Source organism: Sinocyclocheilus anshuiensis, unplaced genomic scaffold (genome assembly GCF_001515605.1).
Source record: "Sinocyclocheilus anshuiensis isolate Anshui unplaced genomic scaffold, SAMN03320099.WGS_v1.1 scaffold234, whole genome shotgun sequence".
Classification (NCBI taxonomy): domain Eukaryota; kingdom Metazoa; phylum Chordata; class Actinopteri; order Cypriniformes; family Cyprinidae; genus Sinocyclocheilus; species Sinocyclocheilus anshuiensis.
In genome coordinates this window covers 143,313-167,775 of record NW_015544165.1, presented here as the reverse complement: position 1 = coordinate 167,775, position 24,463 = coordinate 143,313, and the positions used below count along the sequence as shown (strand labels likewise).

The 24,463-nt window shown below is 38.7% G+C and overlaps 1 protein-coding gene across 3 annotated transcripts in view; it reads right to left on the bottom strand.

The window, feature by feature from the left end:
• The window catches only part of LOC107695759 (calmodulin-binding transcription activator 1-like), a 177,211-nt gene extending 174,623 nt beyond the window's left edge, over positions 1-2,588 (bottom strand). For all 3 annotated transcript variants that reach the window (XM_016495788.1, XM_016495789.1, XM_016495790.1), the window contains exon 1: positions 2,457-2,588. In XM_016495788.1, coding sequence (XP_016351274.1) covers positions 2,457-2,576 — 120 coding nt within the window. In that variant the 5' untranslated portion in view covers positions 2,577-2,588. The remainder of the gene's footprint in view (positions 1-2,456) is intronic.
• Between the last annotated feature and the right edge of the window lie 21,875 nt (positions 2,589-24,463).

The following is a 24,463-nucleotide window of genomic DNA, read 5'->3' as shown; positions in this document are numbered from 1 at the left end:
GTTGTGCTGCTTAATATTTTATGGAAACGGTGACACATTTGATCAAATATTCTAGGATGAATAGAAAATTCAAAAGAACAGTATTTATTTGAAATAGAAATCTTTTGTAACAACGTAAAATTATTTATTGTCAATTTTGATCAATTTAATCCTTGCTTAATGCAAGTATTAATTTCTTTAAAAAAAATTGTACTGACCCCAAACTTTTAAATGGTAATCTATGCTATATATTATGTGCATTTCCTTTAAAAAAAACAACAACATTACAATATATATAAAAAATACATTCCTAAAATGAAAAAAAAGTTTAACTTATAAGAAGTCAAATTGATAAAATTTTCAATTATTAGAATTATTATTATTATTACTAATTATTTCAGCATTACCCCCATAATTTAAATTCTGTCATTATTCGCTCACTCATTTGTCATTTCAAACCATGAGACTTTCATTCTTGAATGAAACACCAAAGGAAATGTTCCTGTATTCTCTATCAGAATTTATACAGAGAAAGCCATGGTTACATTTTACTGTGAGAAAAATAACAACTTGGACCTTCCTCTAAACACCTCCCTCTGTCTTATCCCTTTAAGCCTGCTGTGAGCTAGGAAGTGTTCGCACTGTGCACTCTTTTTTTCTCTGCTTGCCAGACATGAAATTTTCTGCTGAGTCCACCTTAGTACCCAACGCCTTCTTGCCACCCTTCTGAAATTAGCCCACTGTAAGCCACAGCCATTTACACAGGAAAAAACATATGGAGGCATGTTAGAGGATAAGCCTGCCAGATGACAGCAGGCGGTGCTGGCTGAGAGATATAAAGGAAGGAGACAGAGAGAAAGGAAAAGAGAGAAGGGTTTATTTGAGTTTTTCTTCAGCTCAGTGAGTGAGTTCAACTCAGAGTTACCTCAGCTCAAACGAGATCTTTTAGTAGAATTCAGCATGTGTGTGGGTCAGAGGACACCTCAGAGATGACAGAGGCCTATAAAGAACTTTGCAGCATTTCTCACATATATCTGAACTTTACAAGACTCTGTTGGCTGATGCATTGAGAAACTTTTGCCACTGCAAATGTCCTTTAAGGAGCAGTTCACCAAAAAATTAAGATTCTGTCATCATTTACTGATTAACTGTCATTCTTCTGTGGAACTCAAAAAGAGATGATCTGCAAAATCATCCAAGCCACAAACATCTGCAAGGAGCTGTCAGTCTCCAAAGAGAAAAAAAGAAAGAAAAAAGTACCACAAAAGCACAAGAAAAGTAGCTACATTTCAAGTCATCCACAGTCATTAAATAGCTTTGTGTGAGGAATATACCAAAATTTAAGCCAATAACCAAACACTCAAATAATGCCAAATGTCATTGGTTGTTGCATGTCTTGTACAGTATGTGAATAAGCAATTCAATAAAAACATTGGTGTAGGATTTACTTTGAAACAAATTTAGCTAATAATTAAAATGAATGGAAAGCATGTTCTGCCATTTTTTATGTTTGAAAATCTGTTCCCAACATTGTATGGAAAACAGAAGTGCCAACATTCTGCTAAACATTGTGTTTGATGCTAAATTGTACTGGTTTGGACAACATGAGTGAATATTTTTTGGGAATTATACCTTTAAGAGGTAAAGCTGGTAAATTTAATGGATAATTGGTGGAAACTCCAAACTTCCTCTAAAACATCTGCTGTCAGAAAACGCACTGCCAAAAAATGATTGGCAGAGATTTGGTTGTTAAGTGAGGTCTGTTCACTGTCTAATGAGAGCTCCATGAAGAGAGAGCAAGCAGAGAATAAATGCACGTCTTGGCAAGTGTTTCAAATATTCTGTGTGCGCGTTTTTTGTTGTTGTTTTTTTTTTCAATTATATGATTGTATAATATGAGTTTGGGTTTGCATATGCAGAACAACATCACATGACCTCAGCATGCTCAACTATCCAAAGGACACAAAATGATAGATACTCAGTTCAAACACCAAAAAAATAAAGAGTAAAACTCTGGATCCAGCACCCACGCTGTTTGGTGAGCGAGTATATGTGTGTATGAGTGGAGATAAATCAAAGAGCACTCACACACACACAAAGTGGGGCCGTGCCAGGGCACGGAAAAGCAGAAAAGGGCCCTGCAGTCTACCTGTGATGGCAGTGGTTCCCAGCATGGGGGAAGATTAATGCCGGCACTCTGGAGCAGAGCAAACATCCCGAGCTTAATAAGGTACAAACAATTGCTTCCATTTTGTTTGCTATCAAGGGAAAACTAAACTCGGGCTGCTGAGGTGTATTTTTTCATTCTCAAATGTGGACTAGAAAAAGTTGGAGCCGACTTGGGGACTTGCAGTGCATGTGCAACAACCACAAAACCACGGGCTTCTTTTCTTATGTGCACCCATTATTTGCAACCCAACGATTTCAAAGAGAGTTGATGGGTTTGTGTGCACTATGGTGCAGACAAATGGCCTCACCTCCACTCCTTGTACTTTGAGCTTCATGTGATCCTCCCGCGTGGTCTTCCCATCTTTCCTTTTTTTCCAGCAGTAGCCATCCTTTCTGTACTTCACCTTCTTCCTATTGTAGAGGATCATCGACCCATTCTGTGGCCTAGATCCAGAAATGAGGGAAAAGGAAAGAGAAGGGGTGGACGGAAGAAAGAAAGAAGATGGGGTTGGGTGGGGAGGAAGAGGGAGAGAAATTTTAGTGCTGTGGAACTCATTCTGCAGAAGTACAATGAAGGCTGACTCAAGGCAGAGAGAGAAGCAGCGGTGCACCAGTGTATACGGGTCACACACTTATACACACATCTCACACTCTTGTATACAGGTGTTCATGGCCATGCAGAGTTGAAAAAAGGCTTGAAGTTGCCATGAAATGGAATTTGAAACCCATATTACCTCTGTAATGTGACTTACAGTTCTGCTTCATAAATTTACATATCCCTTGCAGAATCGGCAATATATTTAGCATTTTTTAAACAAGACGAATCATATGCTTTTCAGAATATACTTAATGCATAACTTCTACACTATCGTTTGAAAATTTGGAGCCACTAATGATTTTTTATTTTAATTGTATTAAGGTGCTATAAATTGATCAAAAGCGACTTCTACTAAAAGTTCTACTTATATAAGTAGAAGACTTCTACTTCTATAATGTTACAAAACATTTCTATTTTAAACAAATGCTGCTCTTCTGCACTTTCATCTCATTTGATAAACTTTCATTTATCAAAGAATCCTAAAAAACAAAACTGTCATAATTTCCACAAAAAAATATTAAGCTTCACAACTGTTTTCAACATTGATAATAAGAAATGTGTCTTGATCAACAAATCAGCATATTAGAATAATTTCAGAAGGATCATATGACACTGAATACTGGAGTAAAGGCTGCTGAAAATTCAGCTTTACCAGCACAGGAATAAATTAATTTTTTTACAATATATTTAAAATAGTATTATTTTAAATTGTACTAATAATTCACAATATTACTTTACTGATATTACTAATCATTTAAATGACCTTTCTTTATTATTTTTTAAAATGCATTTTTAAAATGCACCCTCTAGAGCATCTTTATGCATCCCAGTGCACCTTTACATTGCGATTTTCTAGCAATTTCAAAACTTTGAATACATTAAAGATTTTAGTACTTTTTTATTATATGTTACTGGTCTTACTGTGTATTGTTATTAAATGCATGTATAACCTGGTTAACATTAATTAATAGTCTGCAAGGCCTTACTGCATTAAGATGAAAGTAAAAAATTTGTTTCTGTGTATTTAAAAAACAAACAAACATCTAGCAATGAATCATACATTAAGACCAGAAAAAAAGTGTATTAAGAAAGTGCTGTTACCAGTAGCCAATTTTTTTATTCCCCAGTTGTACCATATGTAGCCTTTATAAAATGTGTTCAAATAGGGTCAATTTTCTATTCATGTCAACTTTAAATATACTAAAACTCCGCTTTGTTTGTCAAGGGAGAGATATACGAATATTTCATATAGACCTATGACCAGCAGCGCTTCGCTGATGCAAATGAGCAGTGGAGCATGTCCTGTGGGGAAAACATGCGCAAGAACATCCTCAACTTTCCATTCATAATTCATTCTCACTTTACCATCCCACTGCCCTCTGGTTGATAATGATACCGTGTATGCATCCGAAGAGCTCCCAGCTCACTTCTCTTTATGACAGTACACATGTTTCACAACAACTAATAACTGCAGAGCAAGGAGGCATCGCAAGAACACACATTCGCGCTTGGCCGTGCGTTCACACACACACACACACACACACACACACACACACACGTCTGCGAGGCCATGCACGCTTAGTAAAAAGCTACAGGTGCACGCATTAAGGTGCATCTATGGATGACAGAGTCTGGCTGGGTCCCAGGAGGCTGCAGTTTTGTTGCATGCAAGTTAGGAGTGTGGGAGTTCAGGCGCTTCAGCAAAGTCTCAGCCATGAAACCAGCTGCTGTTAGCGTCTGTTAGCCAGCCATCACTTTAGCCCAGCATGGCAGCAAACATATTATACTTCTATCTCACACACACACTCATACTCCCCACGTACCCAAACAGCCCAGCCTCTCTGGAAACGGCAAGTCATTGTCTGCCTGCATTGTCTTGTTTATTTTATCATTTCTTTCTGGTGCAGATTTATTTATAATACTGCATACATCAGTTTGCAGCTCAGCTCATGGGGCATCTTATTTATCTTGCAATTGCTCATCAATCATTTCCGGGGACGAGTCTCAGGGGCTGATGGGGCCCCTCTCTCCCCGCACTGTGGCCCCTGACAGCACCTTTTAATTAGAGATGCCAGTCAAAATCTGTCATGCACAATCCTCTCTCGTTCTCCCTCAACCGATTTGTCAAGTGCCATGGGTAGTTGCTACGTCTGTTTGCCCATCTTGCTTTCATTCCCGCTTTTTATAAAACCACAATTTGTCATGTGCTGACCTTAACACTAATTAATTCTGCTTCTAATCCCATCTCCTATCTCTCTCTCTTTGTTTCCCATTCTATCGTGTCATCTTCATCCTGATGCTGCTTTCATTCAATGCGCTGGGCTCTTCTGTGTGAATGTCATTCTGAAAGACTTCCTGTTGCACCGCATTCATTCTCTCTCTCTTTTGGTTTCTTGGTGAGCCTGGGAACATGTCGGCACTGTTATGTTTAAATCATTAATCTGCTCGCTGTGATCCCTGCTTTGGGATTGAGCCTGAGATACAAGGAAGGAAACAGAACGGAAGACACTGGAGGAAAGAGTTTGGACCTTGAGTTACAATAACCCTAATCAGATTTCAGTATCTCCAAAAACAAAAACAGACATTAACATATAGCACAGATATATTTTGTCCACTTATTTACAAGAAGAGTCCTTTTATTCCATCTACGCTATTTATAAATTGTTTGTCTATGTGCCCCTGCTGGTAAATTTTGTAATTAAACAAAGTGATTAGTAACATGGCATGTATTTCAAATGGTGTACTTCCAGTGAGCAAAGAGAAAAAAAGAAAGAAAAAAGTACCACAAAAGCACAAGAAAAGTAGCTACATTTCAAGTCATCCACAGTCATTAAATAGCTTTGTGTGAGGAATATACCAAAATTTAAGCCAATAACCAAACACTCAAATAATGCCAAATGTCATTGGTTGTTGCATGTCTTGTACAGTATGTGAATAAGCAATTCAATAAAAACATTGGTGTAGGATTTACTTTGAAACAAATTTAGCTAATAATTAAAATGAATGGAAAGCATGTTCTGCCATTTTTTATGTTTGAAAATCTGTTCCCAACATTGTATGGAAAACAGAAGTGCCAACATTCTGCTAAACATTGTGTTTGATGCTAAATTGTACTGGTTTGGACAACATGAGTGAATATTTTTTGGGAATTATACCTTTAAGAGGTAAAGCTGGTAAATTTAATGGATAATTGGTGGAAACTCCAAACTTCCTCTAAAACATCTGCTGTCAGAAAACGCACTGCCAAAAAATGATTGGCAGAGATTTGGTTGTTAAGTGAGGTCTGTTCACTGTCTAATGAGAGCTCCATGAAGAGAGAGCAAGCAGAGAATAAATGCACGTCTTGGCAAGTGTTTCAAATATTCTGTGTGCGCGTTTTTTGTTGTTGTTTTTTTTTTCAATTATATGATTGTATAATATGAGTTTGGGTTTGCATATGCAGAACAACATCACATGACCTCAGCATGCTCAACTATCCAAAGGACACAAAATGATAGATACTCAGTTCAAACACCAAAAAAATAAAGAGTAAAACTCTGGATCCAGCACCCACGCTGTTTGGTGAGCGAGTATATGTGTGTATGAGTGGAGATAAATCAAAGAGCACTCACACACACACAAAGTGGGGCCGTGCCAGGGCACGGAAAAGCAGAAAAGGGCCCTGCAGTCTACCTGTGATGGCAGTGGTTCCCAGCATGGGGGAAGATTAATGCCGGCACTCTGGAGCAGAGCAAACATCCCGAGCTTAATAAGGTACAAACAATTGCTTCCATTTTGTTTGCTATCAAGGGAAAACTAAACTCGGGCTGCTGAGGTGTATTTTTTCATTCTCAAATGTGGACTAGAAAAAGTTGGAGCCGACTTGGGGACTTGCAGTGCATGTGCAACAACCACAAAACCACGGGCTTCTTTTCTTATGTGCACCCATTATTTGCAACCCAACGATTTCAAAGAGAGTTGATGGGTTTGTGTGCACTATGGTGCAGACAAATGGCCTCACCTCCACTCCTTGTACTTTGAGCTTCATGTGATCCTCCCGCGTGGTCTTCCCATCTTTCCTTTTTTTCCAGCAGTAGCCATCCTTTCTGTACTTCACCTTCTTCCTATTGTAGAGGATCATCGACCCATTCTGTGGCCTAGATCCAGAAATGAGGGAAAAGGAAAGAGAAGGGGTGGACGGAAGAAAGAAAGAAGATGGGGTTGGGTGGGGAGGAAGAGGGAGAGAAATTTTAGTGCTGTGGAACTCATTCTGCAGAAGTACAATGAAGGCTGACTCAAGGCAGAGAGAGAAGCAGCGGTGCACCAGTGTATACGGGTCACACACTTATACACACATCTCACACTCTTGTATACAGGTGTTCATGGCCATGCAGAGTTGAAAAAAGGCTTGAAGTTGCCATGAAATGGAATTTGAAACCCATATTACCTCTGTAATGTGACTTACAGTTCTGCTTCATAAATTTACATATCCCTTGCAGAATCGGCAATATATTTAGCATTTTTTAAACAAGACGAATCATATGCTTTTCAGAATATACTTAATGCATAACTTCTACACTATCGTTTGAAAATTTGGAGCCACTAATGATTTTTTATTTTAATTGTATTAAGGTGCTATAAATTGATCAAAAGCGACTTCTACTAAAAGTTCTACTTATATAAGTAGAAGACTTCTACTTCTATAATGTTACAAAACATTTCTATTTTAAACAAATGCTGCTCTTCTGCACTTTCATCTCATTTGATAAACTTTCATTTATCAAAGAATCCTAAAAAACAAAACTGTCATAATTTCCACAAAAAAATATTAAGCTTCACAACTGTTTTCAACATTGATAATAAGAAATGTGTCTTGATCAACAAATCAGCATATTAGAATAATTTCAGAAGGATCATATGACACTGAATACTGGAGTAAAGGCTGCTGAAAATTCAGCTTTACCAGCACAGGAATAAATTAATTTTTTTACAATATATTTAAAATAGTATTATTTTAAATTGTACTAATAATTCACAATATTACTTTACTAATCATTTAAATCATTTAAATGACCTTTCTTTATTATTTTTTAAAATGCATTTTTAAAATGCACCCTCTAGATGCATCCCAGGATATTACTAATCATTTAAATGACCTTTCTTTATTATTTTTTAAAATGCATTTTTAAAATGCACCCTCTAGAGCATCTTTATGCATCCCAGTGCACCTTTACATTGCGATTTTCTAGCAATTTCAAAACTTTGAATACATTAAAGATTTTAGTACTTTTTTATTATATGTTACTGGTCTTACTGTGTATTGTTATTAAATGCATGTATAACCTGGTTAACATTAATTAATAGTCTGCAAGGCCTTACTGCATTAAGATGAAAGTAAAAAATTTGTTTCTGTGTATTTAAAAAACAAACAAACATCTAGCAATGAATCATACATTAAGAAAAAGTGTAAAGTGTATTAAGAAAGTGCTGTTACCAGTAGCCAATTTTTTTATTCCCCAGTTGTACCACCTTTATAAAAACATGCGCGAGAACATCCTCAACTTTCCATTCATAATTCATTCTCACTTTACCATCCCACTGCCCTCTGGTTGATAATGATACCGTGTATGCATCCGAAGAGCTCCCAGCTCACTTCTCTTTATGACAGTACACATGTTTCACAACAACTAATAACTGCAGAGCAAGGAGGCATCGCAAGAACACACATTCGCACTTGGCCGTGCGTTCACACACACACACACACACACACACACACACACACACGTCTGCGAGGCCATGCACGCTTAGTAAAAAGCTACAGGTGCACGCATTAAGGTGCATCTATGGATGACAGAGTCTGGCTGGGTCCCAGGAGGCTGCAGTTTTGTTGCATGCAAGTTAGGAGTGTGGGAGTTCGCAGTTTTGCTGTGTGCGAGTTGGGAGTGGGGAGTTCAGGCGCTTCAGCAAAGTCTCAGCCATGAAACCAGCTGCTGTTAGCGTCTGTTAGCCAGCCATCACTTTAGCCCAGCACAGCAGCAAACATATTATACTTCTATCTCACACACACACTCATACTCCCCACGTACCCAAACAGCCCAGCCTCTCTGGAAACGGCAAGTCATTGTCTGCCTGCATTGTCTTGTTTATTTTATCATTTCTTTCTGGTGCAGATTTATTTATAATACTGCATACATCAGTTTGCAGCTCAGCTCATGGGGCATCTTATTTATCTTGCAATTGCTCATCAATCATTTCTGGGGACAAGTCTCAGGGGTTGATGGGGCCCCTCTCTCCCCGCACACTGTGGCTCCTGACAGCACCTTTTAATTAGAGATGCCAGTCAAAATCTGTCATGCACAATCCTCTCTCGTTCTCCCTCAACCAATTTGAGAAGTGCCATGGGTAGTTGCTACGTCTGTTTGCCCATCTTGCTTTCATTCCCGCTTTTTATAAAACCACAATTTGTCATGTGCTGACCTTAACACTAATTAATTCTGCTTCTAATCCCATCTCCTATTTCTCTCTCTCTCTTTGTTTCCCATTCTATCGTGTCATCTTCATCCTGATGCTGCTTTCATTCAATGCGCTGGGCTCTTCTGTGTGAATGTCATTCTGAAAGACTTCCTGTTGCACCGCATTCATTCTCTCTCTCTTTTGGTTTCTTGGTGAGCCTGGGAACATGTCGGCACTGTTATGTTTAAATCATTAATCTGCTCGCTGTGATCCCTGCTTTGGGATTGAGCCTGAGATACAAGGAAGGAAACAGAACGGAAGACACTGGAGAAAAGAGTTTGGACCTTGAGTTACAATAACCCTAATCAGATTTCAGTATCTCCAAAAACAAAAACAGACATTAACATATAGCACAGATATATTTTGTCCACTTATTTACAAGAAGAGTCCTTTTATTCCATCTACGCTATTTATAAATTGTTTGTCTATGTGCCCCTGCTGGTAAATTTTGTAATTAAACAAAGTGATTAGTAACATGGCATGTATTTCAAATGGTGTACTTCCAGTGAGTCATGTGCCAGTCGAAGAAATGAATGGGAATGCTAATGGATATTTCAACGTCTGCTATGCAGTATTACACATTAATATCAGTAAAAACTGATGAACAAATCAGAAAAGGCTGGAGGGGGACATGCATATTTTGAGTGTTTAAAGGTGAGATGTAGAAGAAACTGCTTTACTGTATAGTAACTAGCGACAGGCCTGTGATTAAAAAAATGTATTTAAACCCTAAATTCAAGGCATTTTTAAATTCAAAAACATATTTTTGTTCATATGCCTTTTACATATGTTTGAGTAAACAGGCATAGGAAAAAAATGTGTTTTTGAATTACACAAGAAATACAGCACACTCCAGCCAGCCTAAGTGTTTGCTGAGACCATGGTCAACCTAAATGTACCTACAGAGCGAAACATAAAACAATAACATCTTATAATGGATCCTTGTCTTACACAAGGATGAGTAAAGATTTATGAGCTGAAACTTCACAGGGGTCTGGGCCATCTCTAGCTTGGAAAAGGCTTGTGGAATTGGGGTGAAGCTTGTAGGTCAAAGGTCTCTGTATCTTACTTATCAATAGTGAGCACAAGATACCCGATGTTGCTTTTATCCACTCAGAGACCTTCTTAATGCACCCCTTTTCAATTTGAGGGAGTTGAAGGAGTGCATGGCCTTCTTCTGGGGTGTGAGACAGACTGCGGGTCCAGCCTGTGAGATTTCTGTCTCACTCTCTGTGTACATAAGCCATTCAATTATACTTATCAGAATTATACATATTTATATGTTGCAGGGAAATGCCAACTACTCTGTTATCATAGCACCATGACAGGAGGCCATGTGTCTCAGAGGCCTAAACGTGACAGATTAATATGGAAATGCAGAAAGCCTTTATTCAGAACAACTTACTGTGATTCAGTCTCAACAGGTTAGCTGAAAGAATAATCAGCTTTGTCCTTTAATCTGCACATGAGCTCATTCAGAATCTCAAGAGATCCTTCATTTTCCAAAGCTAATAGCATCCACGTATTTAGTTCAGAGAGGTCATGTGTATTTATTTTAATAATTTTTCTCATTATATTCCAAATGAATTTCTGAAAATTTAAATAAATGCAGGAAAAAAGAACAGTGTGACAACAATTTAACCATAAAGTAAACTTTCATTTTGCAAATATAAAATGTAACCCATCCACAGTGCTACTTTGATAATTTACCCTTGGCAGTATGTGGGAAGTATCTTGAATACACTGTCCAAAGGCCCTAAAATTAGTTTTTGGACAACACTTAAACATTTTTGAATTTAACTGAAAATGTCTGAGAAATGTCTGTTTCTGGATTCCACTTGGTCTAAACTCAGAACAGTGTATCTATTGTTTCATCATTTTAAACTCCAAAACTTCTATTTGTGAAAAGTGTGCTTGTGCTATCATGGTGTAAAATAAATGCCACTTGGTTTGATATTTTCTTCTCTAATGCAATAGCATTCATACATTTTTAAGTGTGGCTTAAGTGTCCAAAAACATTTTGAGACCGCTGTATAGCTCTGAGCGTGATGCATCCAAAAGTGAAGCATCTGAATTATAATTGCTGTAACTTCTGCTGAAGAAATGTCATCAAAAGAGAGGGTGAAATGTTTGGCTGGATGATCTAGTGCTACTAAAGCAGCAGACCAGGCAGCTCCTCTAAAGACAGTGTATCTATTGTTTCATCATTTTAAACTCCAAAACTTCTATTTGTGAAAAGTGTGCTTGTGCTATCATGGTGTAAAATAAATGCCACTTGGTTTGATATTTTCTTCTCTAATGCAATAGCATTCATACATTTTTAAGTGTGGCTTAAGTGTCCAAAAACATTTTGAGACCGCTGTATAGCTCTGAGCGTGATGCATCCAAAAGTGAAGCATCTGAATTATAATTGCTGTAACTTCTGCTGAAGAAATGTCATCAAAAGAGAGGGTGAAATGTTTGGCTGGATGATCTAGTGCTACTAAAGCAGCAGACCAGGCAGGTCCTCTAAAGTGCTACAATTCCCTTGGAAAGAAGAGGCTGTTTGATTAATGCAACACTTGTTGTTTTTCTCTGCTCTCAACCTGTGAGTATATGTGTGTGTGAGAAAGAGAGAAAGCGAGTGAGCTTTTGAAGATCAGGGAGGTAAGCAGGCTGAAGCCAAGCTCCACAGGAGGGAGTGAGCATGTGCTGTCATCAATTACTCATCAGGCTTTCAGACACCACTTCTAACGTCCAGCTACCACCAACTGACATTTACAAACATAGACACTGATACTCACACACACATACAGAGTCATTCATGCAAACACATAATGTGCACCACAAGACATGATATAAAATAAATACTGATACATGCCTAGATACTCGTTGGTGCTTACTCACAAAATATACACACACTCTGAATATGAGAGAAACCATACACAGTATCCAGAGCAGATGCCCATCACACACACACAGCAGCCTGTCAATCTCTACTGAATCAGCATTCAGCATAACATACCCTCAAGTCATAATGACAGCCTCAGGAAGAGTGATGCATCACAACCTTCCAAACACACACACACACACGCACGCACACACGCACGCACGCACACACACACACACACGGGCGTTTTAGAAGATACAATTCCACTTCCTTTGCAATGCCATGTGCTGGTGCTAGAGGTCTGGGAACTGGGTTTGGGCCAGTTTTGCTATATGCAGTATAACTTCAGGTTTGAGTTTATAATGAATAAAAATTTTTAATGATTTAGGCTTCAATGTAAATCATGTGCAAACCTATACAGTTTGTGATTTATGACTTTTCAGGCAGTTTTCTTGAAGAAGTTATTATAGGAGATTTTTAGGCTTGAATCAAATGTCAAGTATCTTAAAGTCATTTCAAACAAAACACCAAACCACTAAGGTTTATAACGCTTATAATACACTCTATATAATATAAAAACATACAATCTAAAACATTATATAGATTATATATACTGTTTTCAACACTGAAAATATGAAATGATTCTTGAGCACCAAATCAGCAAATTAGAACGATTTCTGCAGGATCATGTGACACTGAAGACTGAAGTAATCACTGCCAAAAACTCAGCTTTGCCATCACAGATGTAAATTCGATTTTAAATTACATAAAAATAGAAAACAGTTCATTTAAATTGTAATATTTCTCAATATTACTGTTTTCCTGTATATATGATCAAATGAATCACTTTCACATCAAGACACACTAGAACAATAAGTCTAACTTGTATGCTCAACTGTGCAGCTACATTCACTCAAAATCACACCAAGGAATGCTGGGAAGGCAATGTTACACAGTAAAGGCTAAGTCTGACCTCTCTGGCAGGTGAGTTTATAAACTCTCCCTTTCTCTCTTTCATATCTGATTGCCTGTGAACCAATGCTCGTCCCTTCCAGCACAAAACAGATGTTCTAGGCATGGTTATCACGATGGGAAAAAGGAGAGACAATTCAAAAACAATATAAACTTCAGTGATTCGCACAATGTCTCGCCACTCCTATGGGGTAGGATAAGAGATGGCGGAGGGAGGGGCCTCTGTAGAAGGGAAGTTCAGTGATGTCACTGATGATGTGATGGCTGATATTCAGACCTGAGGGAGACAGATACTGACAGATAGAGGGAGACTGCAATGGTAACATGTGGGTTCCAAAGTAAAAATGCTATTCACTTTTTCCATAGGGAAAATAATTTTCAACAATAAATGTCTGAGGTCAGATTTAAAATGAGGTTGTGAAGGAATGAAATCAGTCTGATTTTAACGTTCAAGCCTCTGCAATCCTGTGGCAGGCAGCTCAATAGATTCACTAATCAGAAATGTTTAAAATAAATTTTTAATAAATAAAAACAGAGCCAGAAAAGTTCATCAGCAAAACTCACTCAAAGTCAGTAAGATTTAAAAAAAAAGAAAATAATACTTCATTTATCAAGGATGCATTAAATTGATCAAAAGTAGTGGTAAAAAAGATCAAAAAAGACTTTTACATTGTTACAAAATAATAATTACAAAATTGCTGTTCTTTTGAAGCAGAAGAAGAAGAAGAAGATTGGGATAATAATTTCAGTGATTAACAACTTAAATTCTGCTTCACCTCACACAAAAAGTATTTTTAATGCTATATTGTTACTAAATGTCATTTCCCTGCTATTATGTTTTATATCTTTTTATTTTTCTTAAAAAAACAATGGGTATGTTTAGGTTAAGGGGTCTAAAAATCGAAATCGTTTATCCATAAAATTATAAAAATGCATTGATACACATATTTTAATTATATAAAAGATTCATAAATATATAAAGTTTTTTTTTTTTGCTGTAAATACATGGTAATTTTACAATTTAAATGTTGTAATATGTCCAAATTGTACATCTGAGCATCAGTCAAAAGGTACAAAAATTTACATTTTGTGCTTGTAAACGTTACGTACTAATGCCTATGAATAAACAATGAAGCCAGGCTGGGGATGCATAGGTCATTCGCTAAAAAAAAAGTATTTATATTTGTCTTGTTCTCTGATTTTTATAATTTTGCTTCAAATCATGTTGTGTATTAGTCAATTATTGATGGATTGTTTTTAAATCTCCAATGAGGAAATGAATGGGAAACATACATCTCGATCCAAGGCCACTGAAAATGTATCCAGTTACTGTTATGCTCTATCAGTGATAGGACTACACAGTTCTCCGTTCAGTAGTGCACGGTGTTAGCGAGCAGGCCCGCTGGGCTGTTCTCTCTGTTGAGGAATGACACTGTAGCCAGCTTTAATTAAAGCTTTTGAAGAGCAGGCAGGCGTACATAAATAAATTACAGAATAGGCTGGCATCAAAGCGTTGGTCGATGTGGCTCGGGAAGCTGTGTCTGTGTGGGGTGGGCGCTACATTGGCCTCATTCTTCAAACTTGCCTCTCTCACCCTGTCCAGCACCTCCCACTGGGAACCAAATTCATTTCTTCGACTGTTTCACAAAATGCTCTCCAGTTACTCCTGATCTCAGAGCACCAGCGACGTTACAGCAGGACATGGGTACAAATATGTTTTATGTGTAGCATTTTATGTATTATCAAAATTAATATAGAAATTTTTGCTTTTGAAGTCAACATATTTTTTTGCTTTGTTTATATTTTGCTAACTGCTGATTGGAAAAAAAGATGAAAGTGGTGCTTCCAATTAGAGCCCGACCGATATGTTTTTTTTGGGGCCGATACCGATACCAATATTAGGGAGTAAAAAAAGGTGGAACTGGAATCATGGCGGAATTTCATGTGAAGTCCACTTCGCAGGGCACTTACGGTCGAATAAGACAACGCTTGAATGCTGCTGCCTGAACAAGAGGCCTCCTTACTGAAGTGAAAGTGTTGACTGGTGTCATTATCTCGCGAACACGCCGGCGGATCTCCACCAAATTCAGGGGATCCCTTCAGCTTGAGGAGCCCTCTCGAACGCCACCCTCCGTGCGTTGGTAGCCCCCCGGGATCGCTTGATTGGTCGGTGCCGGACCGCAAATTTAACCACCTGTAACTCCCAAACCCCGGGGGTTATCGATGCGGGGGTGGTCTCATTCGAAAGTGGGCCTCTAGATGTACACTCGATTCGCATTCGAGAGGGTTCCTCGAGCTGAAGGGATCCCCCGAATTTGGTGCGGATTCGCTGCGCCGTTTTCCATAGACTTAAGCTTTAAAGCGTTTCATCCAGGTCACCAGTAGCAAACAATGGAGCGCGCTCTGCTGGACAAACTAAGTAATTACACCATTTCAAGCATTTTATCTGCGTTATATGTTCTGTAAAAAAATTGTCATATCGGCGGCATATTCGCCGATACCGATATATCGGCGACAGGCTCATATCGGCCGATAATATCGGCAAAACGATATATCGGTCGGGCTCTACTTCCAATTATATATGAAAAATGTGAAATTTCCATACAAACCATGGGACGATACATAGCATTACTTTCTTAACACATAATTACTTTATAATTAATAACCCTAAATTAATATGTTAAACTGACATCCCTAAAACAGATTATTATTAAAACTTTTTATTATTATATTTCTGACTGCACAAGCTTAGTGTTATTTGCTAATGTTAATGAACAGTGACTGAGTTTTTTGGTTTTAGTGCTTATAGCTAGTGGGATTCTTGTAAATGAGATCTATCTGCTCCACTCTTCTGCTTGGAGCGCGCTGTTTTCTGTCTGATTTCCTGCAGCCGGTACTTATTATGACATTTGGTGAAGAGGATACTTTGTACTATCAATACAACATGGGTGTGCGGGAATTGTTACTACCTAATTTCGTGTAGCAGCTGGCAAATATCTAAACCCTCCAGAGCTTTTTCTGGACTTCTGCTAAGAATAGCCTTGCAATTAAATCTAACACTGCCATTGCTGTGGAAACCTCACAGAACTGGAATAGGCTAGAATTTCACCAACGTTTCTATGGTGCTGATTTGATTATGCATCTGACTGCTTAGTAATGAGCAAAATACATATTCACATAGCAGAGATGTTCACAAGTCTTTAACTTGGAGTCTGAGTCAAGTCTGAAGTCTTTAACCTGGAGTCCGAGTCAAGTCTGAAGTCTTTATCGCTGGAGTCTGAGTCAAGTCTCGAGTATTTGGTCACGAGTCCGAGTCGAGTCTCAAGTCATTTAATGGCTTGCTAAAAAAATCTCATTCAGAATCCTCATGTATTGAAATCTTGCTATTTACGAAGCTGTTTTATAGGCTATAGACAACATATATATTCTATGATCTGCTTTGTAAAAAAAAAAAAGAAAAAAAAAGAGGTATTAAGATGTAAGATTATTGTTCATCCAGCCTGTTAGGCTATGTTTTAATCCATTACCATGTTCAAAACAGTTTTTCTGCAATGAAATTCTATAATAGGAGTCCGATCTACCATGACACACAAGGAAATATGTGACACAGATATTACAAAACCATACAAATAAAGTATTTCTTTACTATATAAGTCAGGGGTATTCAATTAAAGTTCCAAGGAGCAGCCTCTATATTTTCTTCAAAGCAGAGGTCCGAAAAAAAATATATATTTTTTTACATGTATTGCATTTTTACATTTAGATACATGTAGGCCATGTGACAGAAAAAAATATACTGTTCTGTCATGCGAACACTGCAAATATATGAAGTGAAGGTAATCATCTAGAGAAGGATCTCAACAGGAGACAGCCATGACTGGAGAAATTCCAGTGTCTCAGACATTCTCAACATTACTGATGACAGAACAGACAGTCCTATGTCCTCCAGTTAGAGCAGATGTCAAACTAGGCTTTATGGATCACCTGGGCATGGCCTTCGCTCACCCACCTAGAGCTGTGTCCATTCCACACTGCTGACCAAAGCCATCGATCCCTCACCCTACACATTCAGACAGCCAAATATTGATGGCCTTATGATTCATCTGTAATGCAATGTTGCAAGAAACGTGAGGTGATGAAAGAAAGAAAGAAAGAAAGAAAGAAAGAAAGAAAGAAGCGGTTTGGCAGCTACTGTAGGTTCAGATGTAGAAAGCTCAAGTGAGTTTAGTTGTCTATAAGAGACTGTAAGATATGGTGTATTTGTGTCTGGGGTCTAAGGTCATCTGGAGAAGCTTGTATCTCTGTCTGGCTGGTAGAGCAAATCAAAGAGTCTATCTGACCTTTCACTTATCAATCACACCCTCCTGCACGTCCCACAAGAGATGCACACTCAATTGGAGATCAGCGATCAGTGCTCAGTCAGTGGTGTCTCAGAATTCACTTGTGCACAAACAAACAGACACACATACACACTCATGAGAACATCATGGGATTGTTCTATATAAGAACAAAAGTCCCTTTTACAAGGATGAACTGATATAAATTGCTGTGAGATCTACAGGGAGAGACATAAACCTAGTGATTTATCAACAAACTACACAGAACACGCAACAACTGTCTTCACTGTAATAGCCTGAAATAAAAATTATTACAATTACTGATTCTTCATGCTTTCATGACTGTTTCTACCTAATTTTCGCTGTTTTTTTGTGTAATTGCATAAAGTGTAGCACTTTACAGTAATGTTACAGCAATGGTGTATTCAGTGATGGTTACACATTCTGATTACCTAAAATATTTAAAGTTGTATCAATATTGCATCAATATCATATTGTATATCTTAAAACCTACATTTTTGTCAGTAATTACATTCACAAAATGATAGAAAGAGAGGAAAACACAGAAATAGCAACCACTCATTGCTCCTCTGTACTTTCCTCTAACACATCACTAAATTTGAGACAAGAACAGTCACACCCTCAGTCACCCCACAGAGTGTTCTCTAAACAAACTCATATTATAAGAGAGAACAAAAACATCATTCCTGACATGTGACTGAAGAAACGGAAGAAACTTTGCACATATACCTCATCGCCTCACCCTCTAACTTTCAATGGATGAGTTCTCTGTTGTGCTATTACAGCTATCTAGTATGGAGTACATTTCAACAGCCCCACTGAACTTTGAATCGTAGGTCTCCTTGGTGGAGGAGAAACACACAGGCAGTGGGCCCCCTACTGGAGCTGCACAGAGATGCCTCCTCCAGCTTGTTAAAGTGATAGCTCACCCAAAAACTACAATTCTGTTATCATTTACTCAACTTCACAAAAGTTTGAATAATGTACAGTACCAGTTGCTCTTTTGCATGCAATTACTGCATAATTAATGGGGTTTGGAGCCTTTAAGCTTCAAAAGCAACAAATCATACAGTGTCATAAAAGTGGTCTGTATGCTTTGTGCACAATGTTTCAAGTCTTAAAAAAATGTCTGAATGATTCAATGATTCAGTCACAGCATTATCTAACAATGAAACTAACACTTCCACTGAAAGGGAAGACTATCACTGAATTTTTTGAAGTTTTTCCGCACAAAGCTATCATAGGCTTCCTGACTTAGAGCATACAAGTTTTATTCTACAGGTTTGGAACAGGGTGAGTAAATAGAGAAATATATTTCATTTTGGGTGAACTGTCCCTTTAAATAAAACAACATGTGAGCTGGAAGAGAAAGCCAGCATATGTGAGTGAGAAACAAAGATGTGCCCTGCGTCAGAAGCACCAGCTCAGCAGTTGGACGGCCTTATACAGCCTTTGGTCTTGGCATCTTCACCTCTGGCCTGGGAGTGAGAAAGGTTGCCTTCCTCCAGCCTGGGCTGAAGACTCAGCCCTGAAAACTGAGCAGCCGAATGATGGAAATTGCCTGTTTTGGATGAAATCATGGGCTGTGGAATTAAACATCCTTCCTTGACATTTAGCCTTGCACTCCACACGCCATCAAGCGCCTTCGCAGAGGCATTGTGGGAATGCCAATTTCTCGCACCCACCACGAATTAGTTTAGTGCAAGAGATGTGTGTGTATGTCTGTCAGTAGTGCAATGCACAGTTTAAGAGGGAAACCTGTCACTCACTTGTCTCCGGAGAGAGAACAGACGAGAATGGGAGATCGAGAGAAGGAAAAGTCGACTAATGAGACTGAGTAGAGAGCAAAGAGAATGCTGTTCCCATTGTCATGTAGAGGGGAAGGCAGTGAAAGTGACAAAGGGGGCCAGACACTTTAAGACTGCAATTAAACTTTCCCCTGCATTTTACGACTGCCTTTGTGTGTTGGAGGAGAGGGGCATCATAAAGCAACGCTTTTGTCTGGTTGTCAATTTATTTCCTTCGTTAGGGCCGTGACATTGCCTGCTTATGATGTCCTCACGCACACTGTAATTATACAACTGTTCCTGGTTTATTGACAGAACTTTGTTATTTTAATTAGGCTTTATTGGTCGCAGGAACAAACAACAGTGTGATCAGGGATGACAGCGATGATCAATGGATATATTTTGGGAAACAATGAGAACCGGTAATGGACCTGGATGGCTGCGAGGGGCAGAACACAGCATTAAAGGGATAGTCCACTCAAAAACAAAAATTCAGTTTCTGTTCCTATTATATTCTTGACCATACAATGGAAGACATTTGGAACCAAAACAGTTTGGTTACCAACATTCTTTAACCTCATACAGGTTTGAAACGACACAAGGGTGTGTGAATGATGAATGGTGATGGTGAACTATCGCTTTAACATTCAATGTTTATTCACAAAAGGCCCATGGGACTCCTAGTCATAATAACGGTGTGTTTGTGAGTGTGTGTGTTTGTTAGTGGTATTGCAAGGAGGTTTCGCACTGCTGTGTGTGAAGGTGACCTCCAGGGGGGAAGAGGCCACCTGCTTGCTGGGACGGGGTGACAGCGGCCCACCTGTCCTGACGGCGAGCCACAGAACCCCCATCTGCCCCCCGCAGGACATCTTCTCCCCCAGGGCTCGCTGACCGCCACTGTCAGCTACTCCAGCAGGCCGGCCGCCTGTCCTCCACCTGACGCCCAGTAGAGCGAGGAGCTGCAGGACTCGCATCGCGCTGCTTGGCAGCAGCCTTGAACTCTTTAGCACACAGTAATGATGAGTCACTCATAAGGTAGGAGCTAAGGTTTGATGGAGTGGTCTGACCATGCACACTGTGGTAGGAGGTTTGTCTGCGGCCAGCCGTCAGAAACATCTCTGCAGGTGTCTGGTGTAGCTATTTCTCTACTTTCAGTAAAAACTGAGCAAACTTCACTGCAGTCAAGCTGGATTGCTTTTCCCCCCTCTATTTCTTCATCTCATGCCCTTCTGGCTCGTGTACACAAAGCACATGTACTACTGCCATCTTGATCTCTCTGTCTCATTGTGGGTAACTTTGACCTGTTCACGCCCTCTTTTGGATTCTTTGCCTGCAATTTACAGTCTGTCGAGTTTTTTTATTATTTTTTTCCTAGTCAGGCCCCTATTTGAAACAAGAAACACCACCCCTCCAACTTTATAATCCGTTAGTCTATCTATGAATACTAATCAGCATTGTTGGCACATAAAGCTGATGAATAATGGAAAAAATGGTTTCAATGTTGGCACATTAATCTAGTGAATAATGGATAAAACATTGTATTAAGCGTTCCTATTGAAAAACTGCTGTGGATGAAAAAAAACATTAACAGTATTTTCTTTCAGCATTATATTACGGAGTTGTTGAATAGTTACAAATTTTTAAAGGGGTCATATGATGCGATTTGAATTTTCCTTTCTCTTTGAAGTGTTACAAGCTCTTGGTGCATAAAGAAGATCTGTAAAGTTGCAAAGACTAAAGTCTCAAATCCAAAGAGATATTCTTTATAAAAGTTAAGAGTCAACCACGCCTACCTAAAACGGCTCATTCTAACACGCCCCCACATGTCTACGTCACTGTGTGGGAAGATTTGCATAACGCCGCCCAAATGTTCACGCAAAGAAACAAGGCGTCACTTTTATTCTCTCTGTAGTATTGTTGCTGCCGCCACCATGCCGTGGAGACACTGTGTTTTCGTTTGTTTGGCCTTCCAAAAGAGGACGATATCCGCTTCGTCATGAAACAATAATGTACAGTATGTGGAAAATAATGTGTTTTTTGAACCTTAAACCGCATAAACACATTTAATTACACCAAATACCCAAAATAATGTTATTTTTAGCAACATCATATGATCCCTTTAAGCTTTGTTATTGAAGAAAACAATGAAAACATGTTTTCTTCCAGTTTTCACTGTTTAGTTGAACAATAATAAAAGTTACATGCTTCAATAAAGAAAATTCAACTGAATGAACTTGTTGTCACAAGTCATATTTTGTCGTTTTTTTCTCTAAATACTGTACCTCCTGTGTTGCAAAACACAGTCAAACACAATTTGATAACAGATCACCACATTTCAGTGTTTAACAGATTCAACAACAAAGAAAATGCAGTAAATGAATCCATAATTCATTCACATAATGAGACAATATTTCATTTTAACATTTATTCTTTTTTTTTTTATTATTGATTATTAAGGTACGTGCCAACAACACTGATCAGCATTTACAGTAAGGAAAGATGATATGTTAATTAATTTGTTGTTTATAGTTTCAGGGTGAAAAATGAATGAATAAATAAATAAAATCACTCCAGCCTATGGAGAGAGACACATACCATCCTCCTGAACAAAACAGAGGGAGGGAGGGCGGGAGGAAGGAAGAGAAAAGAAAGTGGTAGCCAGACGGAGAGAGATTGGAGCAGAAAACACTTCATCACACATATTAAGGAAAATGTGCAATGTTTTTGTCTTGATCTGCTAAATCACTATGTATAAACAAGTCAAACATTCAAATATTGACCTTCACTAATTTATCCCTGGCACTGCTTCATGCTGATCCCTACAACACGGTGTTTCTGTAATCAATCAGGCTGGGCTTAGGCTCGACTTCTGCTTCTGGCTGTGGAGGAAATGATTGGCTGTCTAAAGCCCTAGACTAGAGGTTCTCAACTGGGGGATCATGACCTTGAAATGGGAGACATTTAAAAAACAAAACATTCAATTTTTCCTAGCTTATTAATTTTGCATATTGTTGGGCCTACCATAGTCATTTTAACACATTTCAATGTTTGTACAGTTGTTGTTACATTTTGTCAAATGTTGTTTAATTTTGTACAACAAACAATTCTGGTACTTTGTTCAGTCAGATTATGTTAAAATTTGGGTCTTGAAGCGAACAAATTGGGAAAACCACAGCTTTAGGCTACCAACCTCTTTTCTTCCCACTGTTCTGTACGATGGCCTGTTGAATCTGTGTGAACCAGTGTTAGCCTGGCTGGCTCTTTCTAAAAGACATGATGATATCTTTACCCATGCAGCAAAGACGTCACAGGGAGAAGCTGATTAACTGCTCTAGTGCCCAAGAAGCTCAACTTTAGCAAAGCTCTTTCAGAGATCTGAGAAGTGAGAAGTTAACCCTTGAGAGAGTGGTTTCTCTATCTTCTCTGAGAATATGACTAGGCTATTTCAAGGACTTTAGAATTCAGAGCTCATCTTGAATTGCCGAAACTGCCCGTATCTATGTTTTCAGTACCAAGGGTGAATATCACGCAAACCCAGATTTCTACATTTTTGAAACATCTGTGGGATATTGCTTATGTTTTCTTTGGACTTTGCTTGTGTTTTTAAAAACCCCAAATCCTAAGAACAAATAGTAATAGTGATGCTTGCCTTCATCATATGTACAAAAGCAATTTCAATGATTGATTATATTCATGAGTGAATGATTATAATGATACTGAGCTACTAGCTGTTTTCATAGAAATGCTCATTGCCCTGATGACTCTACAGGTGGCCCATCTTTGTCCAGAGGAACAGAATGAAAGCAAAGTGATAAAGAGAGAAACGGAGACTCAAGTGCAGGGCCTTTGGGATGGAGCTGTCCCCTCCGGACTGCTTGAATGGCAGGCTGCACTCAGTCCTCCCCATGCTGCTCCATTTGTTAGGGTATGCTCTGAATTTCCATCCGTGTCCCCAGAGCAGCAGTGATCCAAAAGAGCCCGGCCTGTTCGAGTTAGCATAGCGCTTTTGCCACCAATGACCACCCTCGGCCGTCAGACCCTCCACAAAGGAAAGCACAACACCACATCAGCAACTTTCACTCAAAACCATTCCTCACACGGGACCGATGAGGGGTCCTCTCCAGAGGCCAGCCATGTTCTTTGTGGCGGTCTGCTGCTGTTATTTTCCTGTCCACTGTGAATTGTTTCAGCGTCCTTACGATTTGCATGAGTTTAGCTGCTGTACTTATTGTCTGCAGTGTATTCAGTTGTTGTTTTAGTGAGGGAAGAATATTGTGACATCACACTTTTAGTTTCTCTGCTCTACAGTATTGGAGATCATCTAACGTAAGTAAAAACGCTGCTAAATAATCAACATTTTTCAGTAGCATGACCAAATACAGTTTTTAATGTATGAACTGAGGGAATGAAACTTGAATGGAATTGATGAAACTTAAACCTAAACGGTTCTCTCTCACCCTGACTCTGATTCACTAATTTGGACGCTACATGTAAATGATTTTAAAAAGTCTCTTATGACCACCAATCCTGCATTTATTTCACCAAAAATACAGTAAAAACAGTAATATTGTGAAATATTATTACAATTTAAAATAACTTATCTTTTTAAAAATATTTTTTCAAATGTAATTTATTTATGTCATGGCAAAGCTAAATTTTCAGTATCCATTAATCCAGTCTTCAGTGTCATATGAAATCATTCTAATATGCCGGTTAGCGCTCAAGAAACATTTCTTCTTATTATTTTAGTTTGTCATATATATATATATATATATATATATATATATATATATATATATACACACATACACTAAGGAAACTAATAATAATAAGATCCATTATTAATAACTGAGCACCAATAATAATTGAACACCAAATCAGCAAATTAGAATGATTACTTAAGAATCACGTGACAGACTGGAGTAATGGCTACTGAAAATTGAGTTCCCCCTCGAGGGAACTCACACTGCGTCGGTAACGACACTAGGGGAACCCCCTTAGCGTAACGCGTCTGAAGCATGAATGAAACTATTCCAATCCTGATTGGTGTTGCGTCATGACGTAACATGTGACGGCATAGTCGGAAGCTACAAAGGGACGCCGGCACACAACAGATTCAGCTTTTGCGATGAAGCAAGCCGCTCCCAGGCATGGAGAGGTGTGGCAAAGAGACGCAGTGTCTCGTTCCCTTTCTTGGGAAACAAGGGTTACAGTCGTAACCCGAGACGTTCCCCCTCGA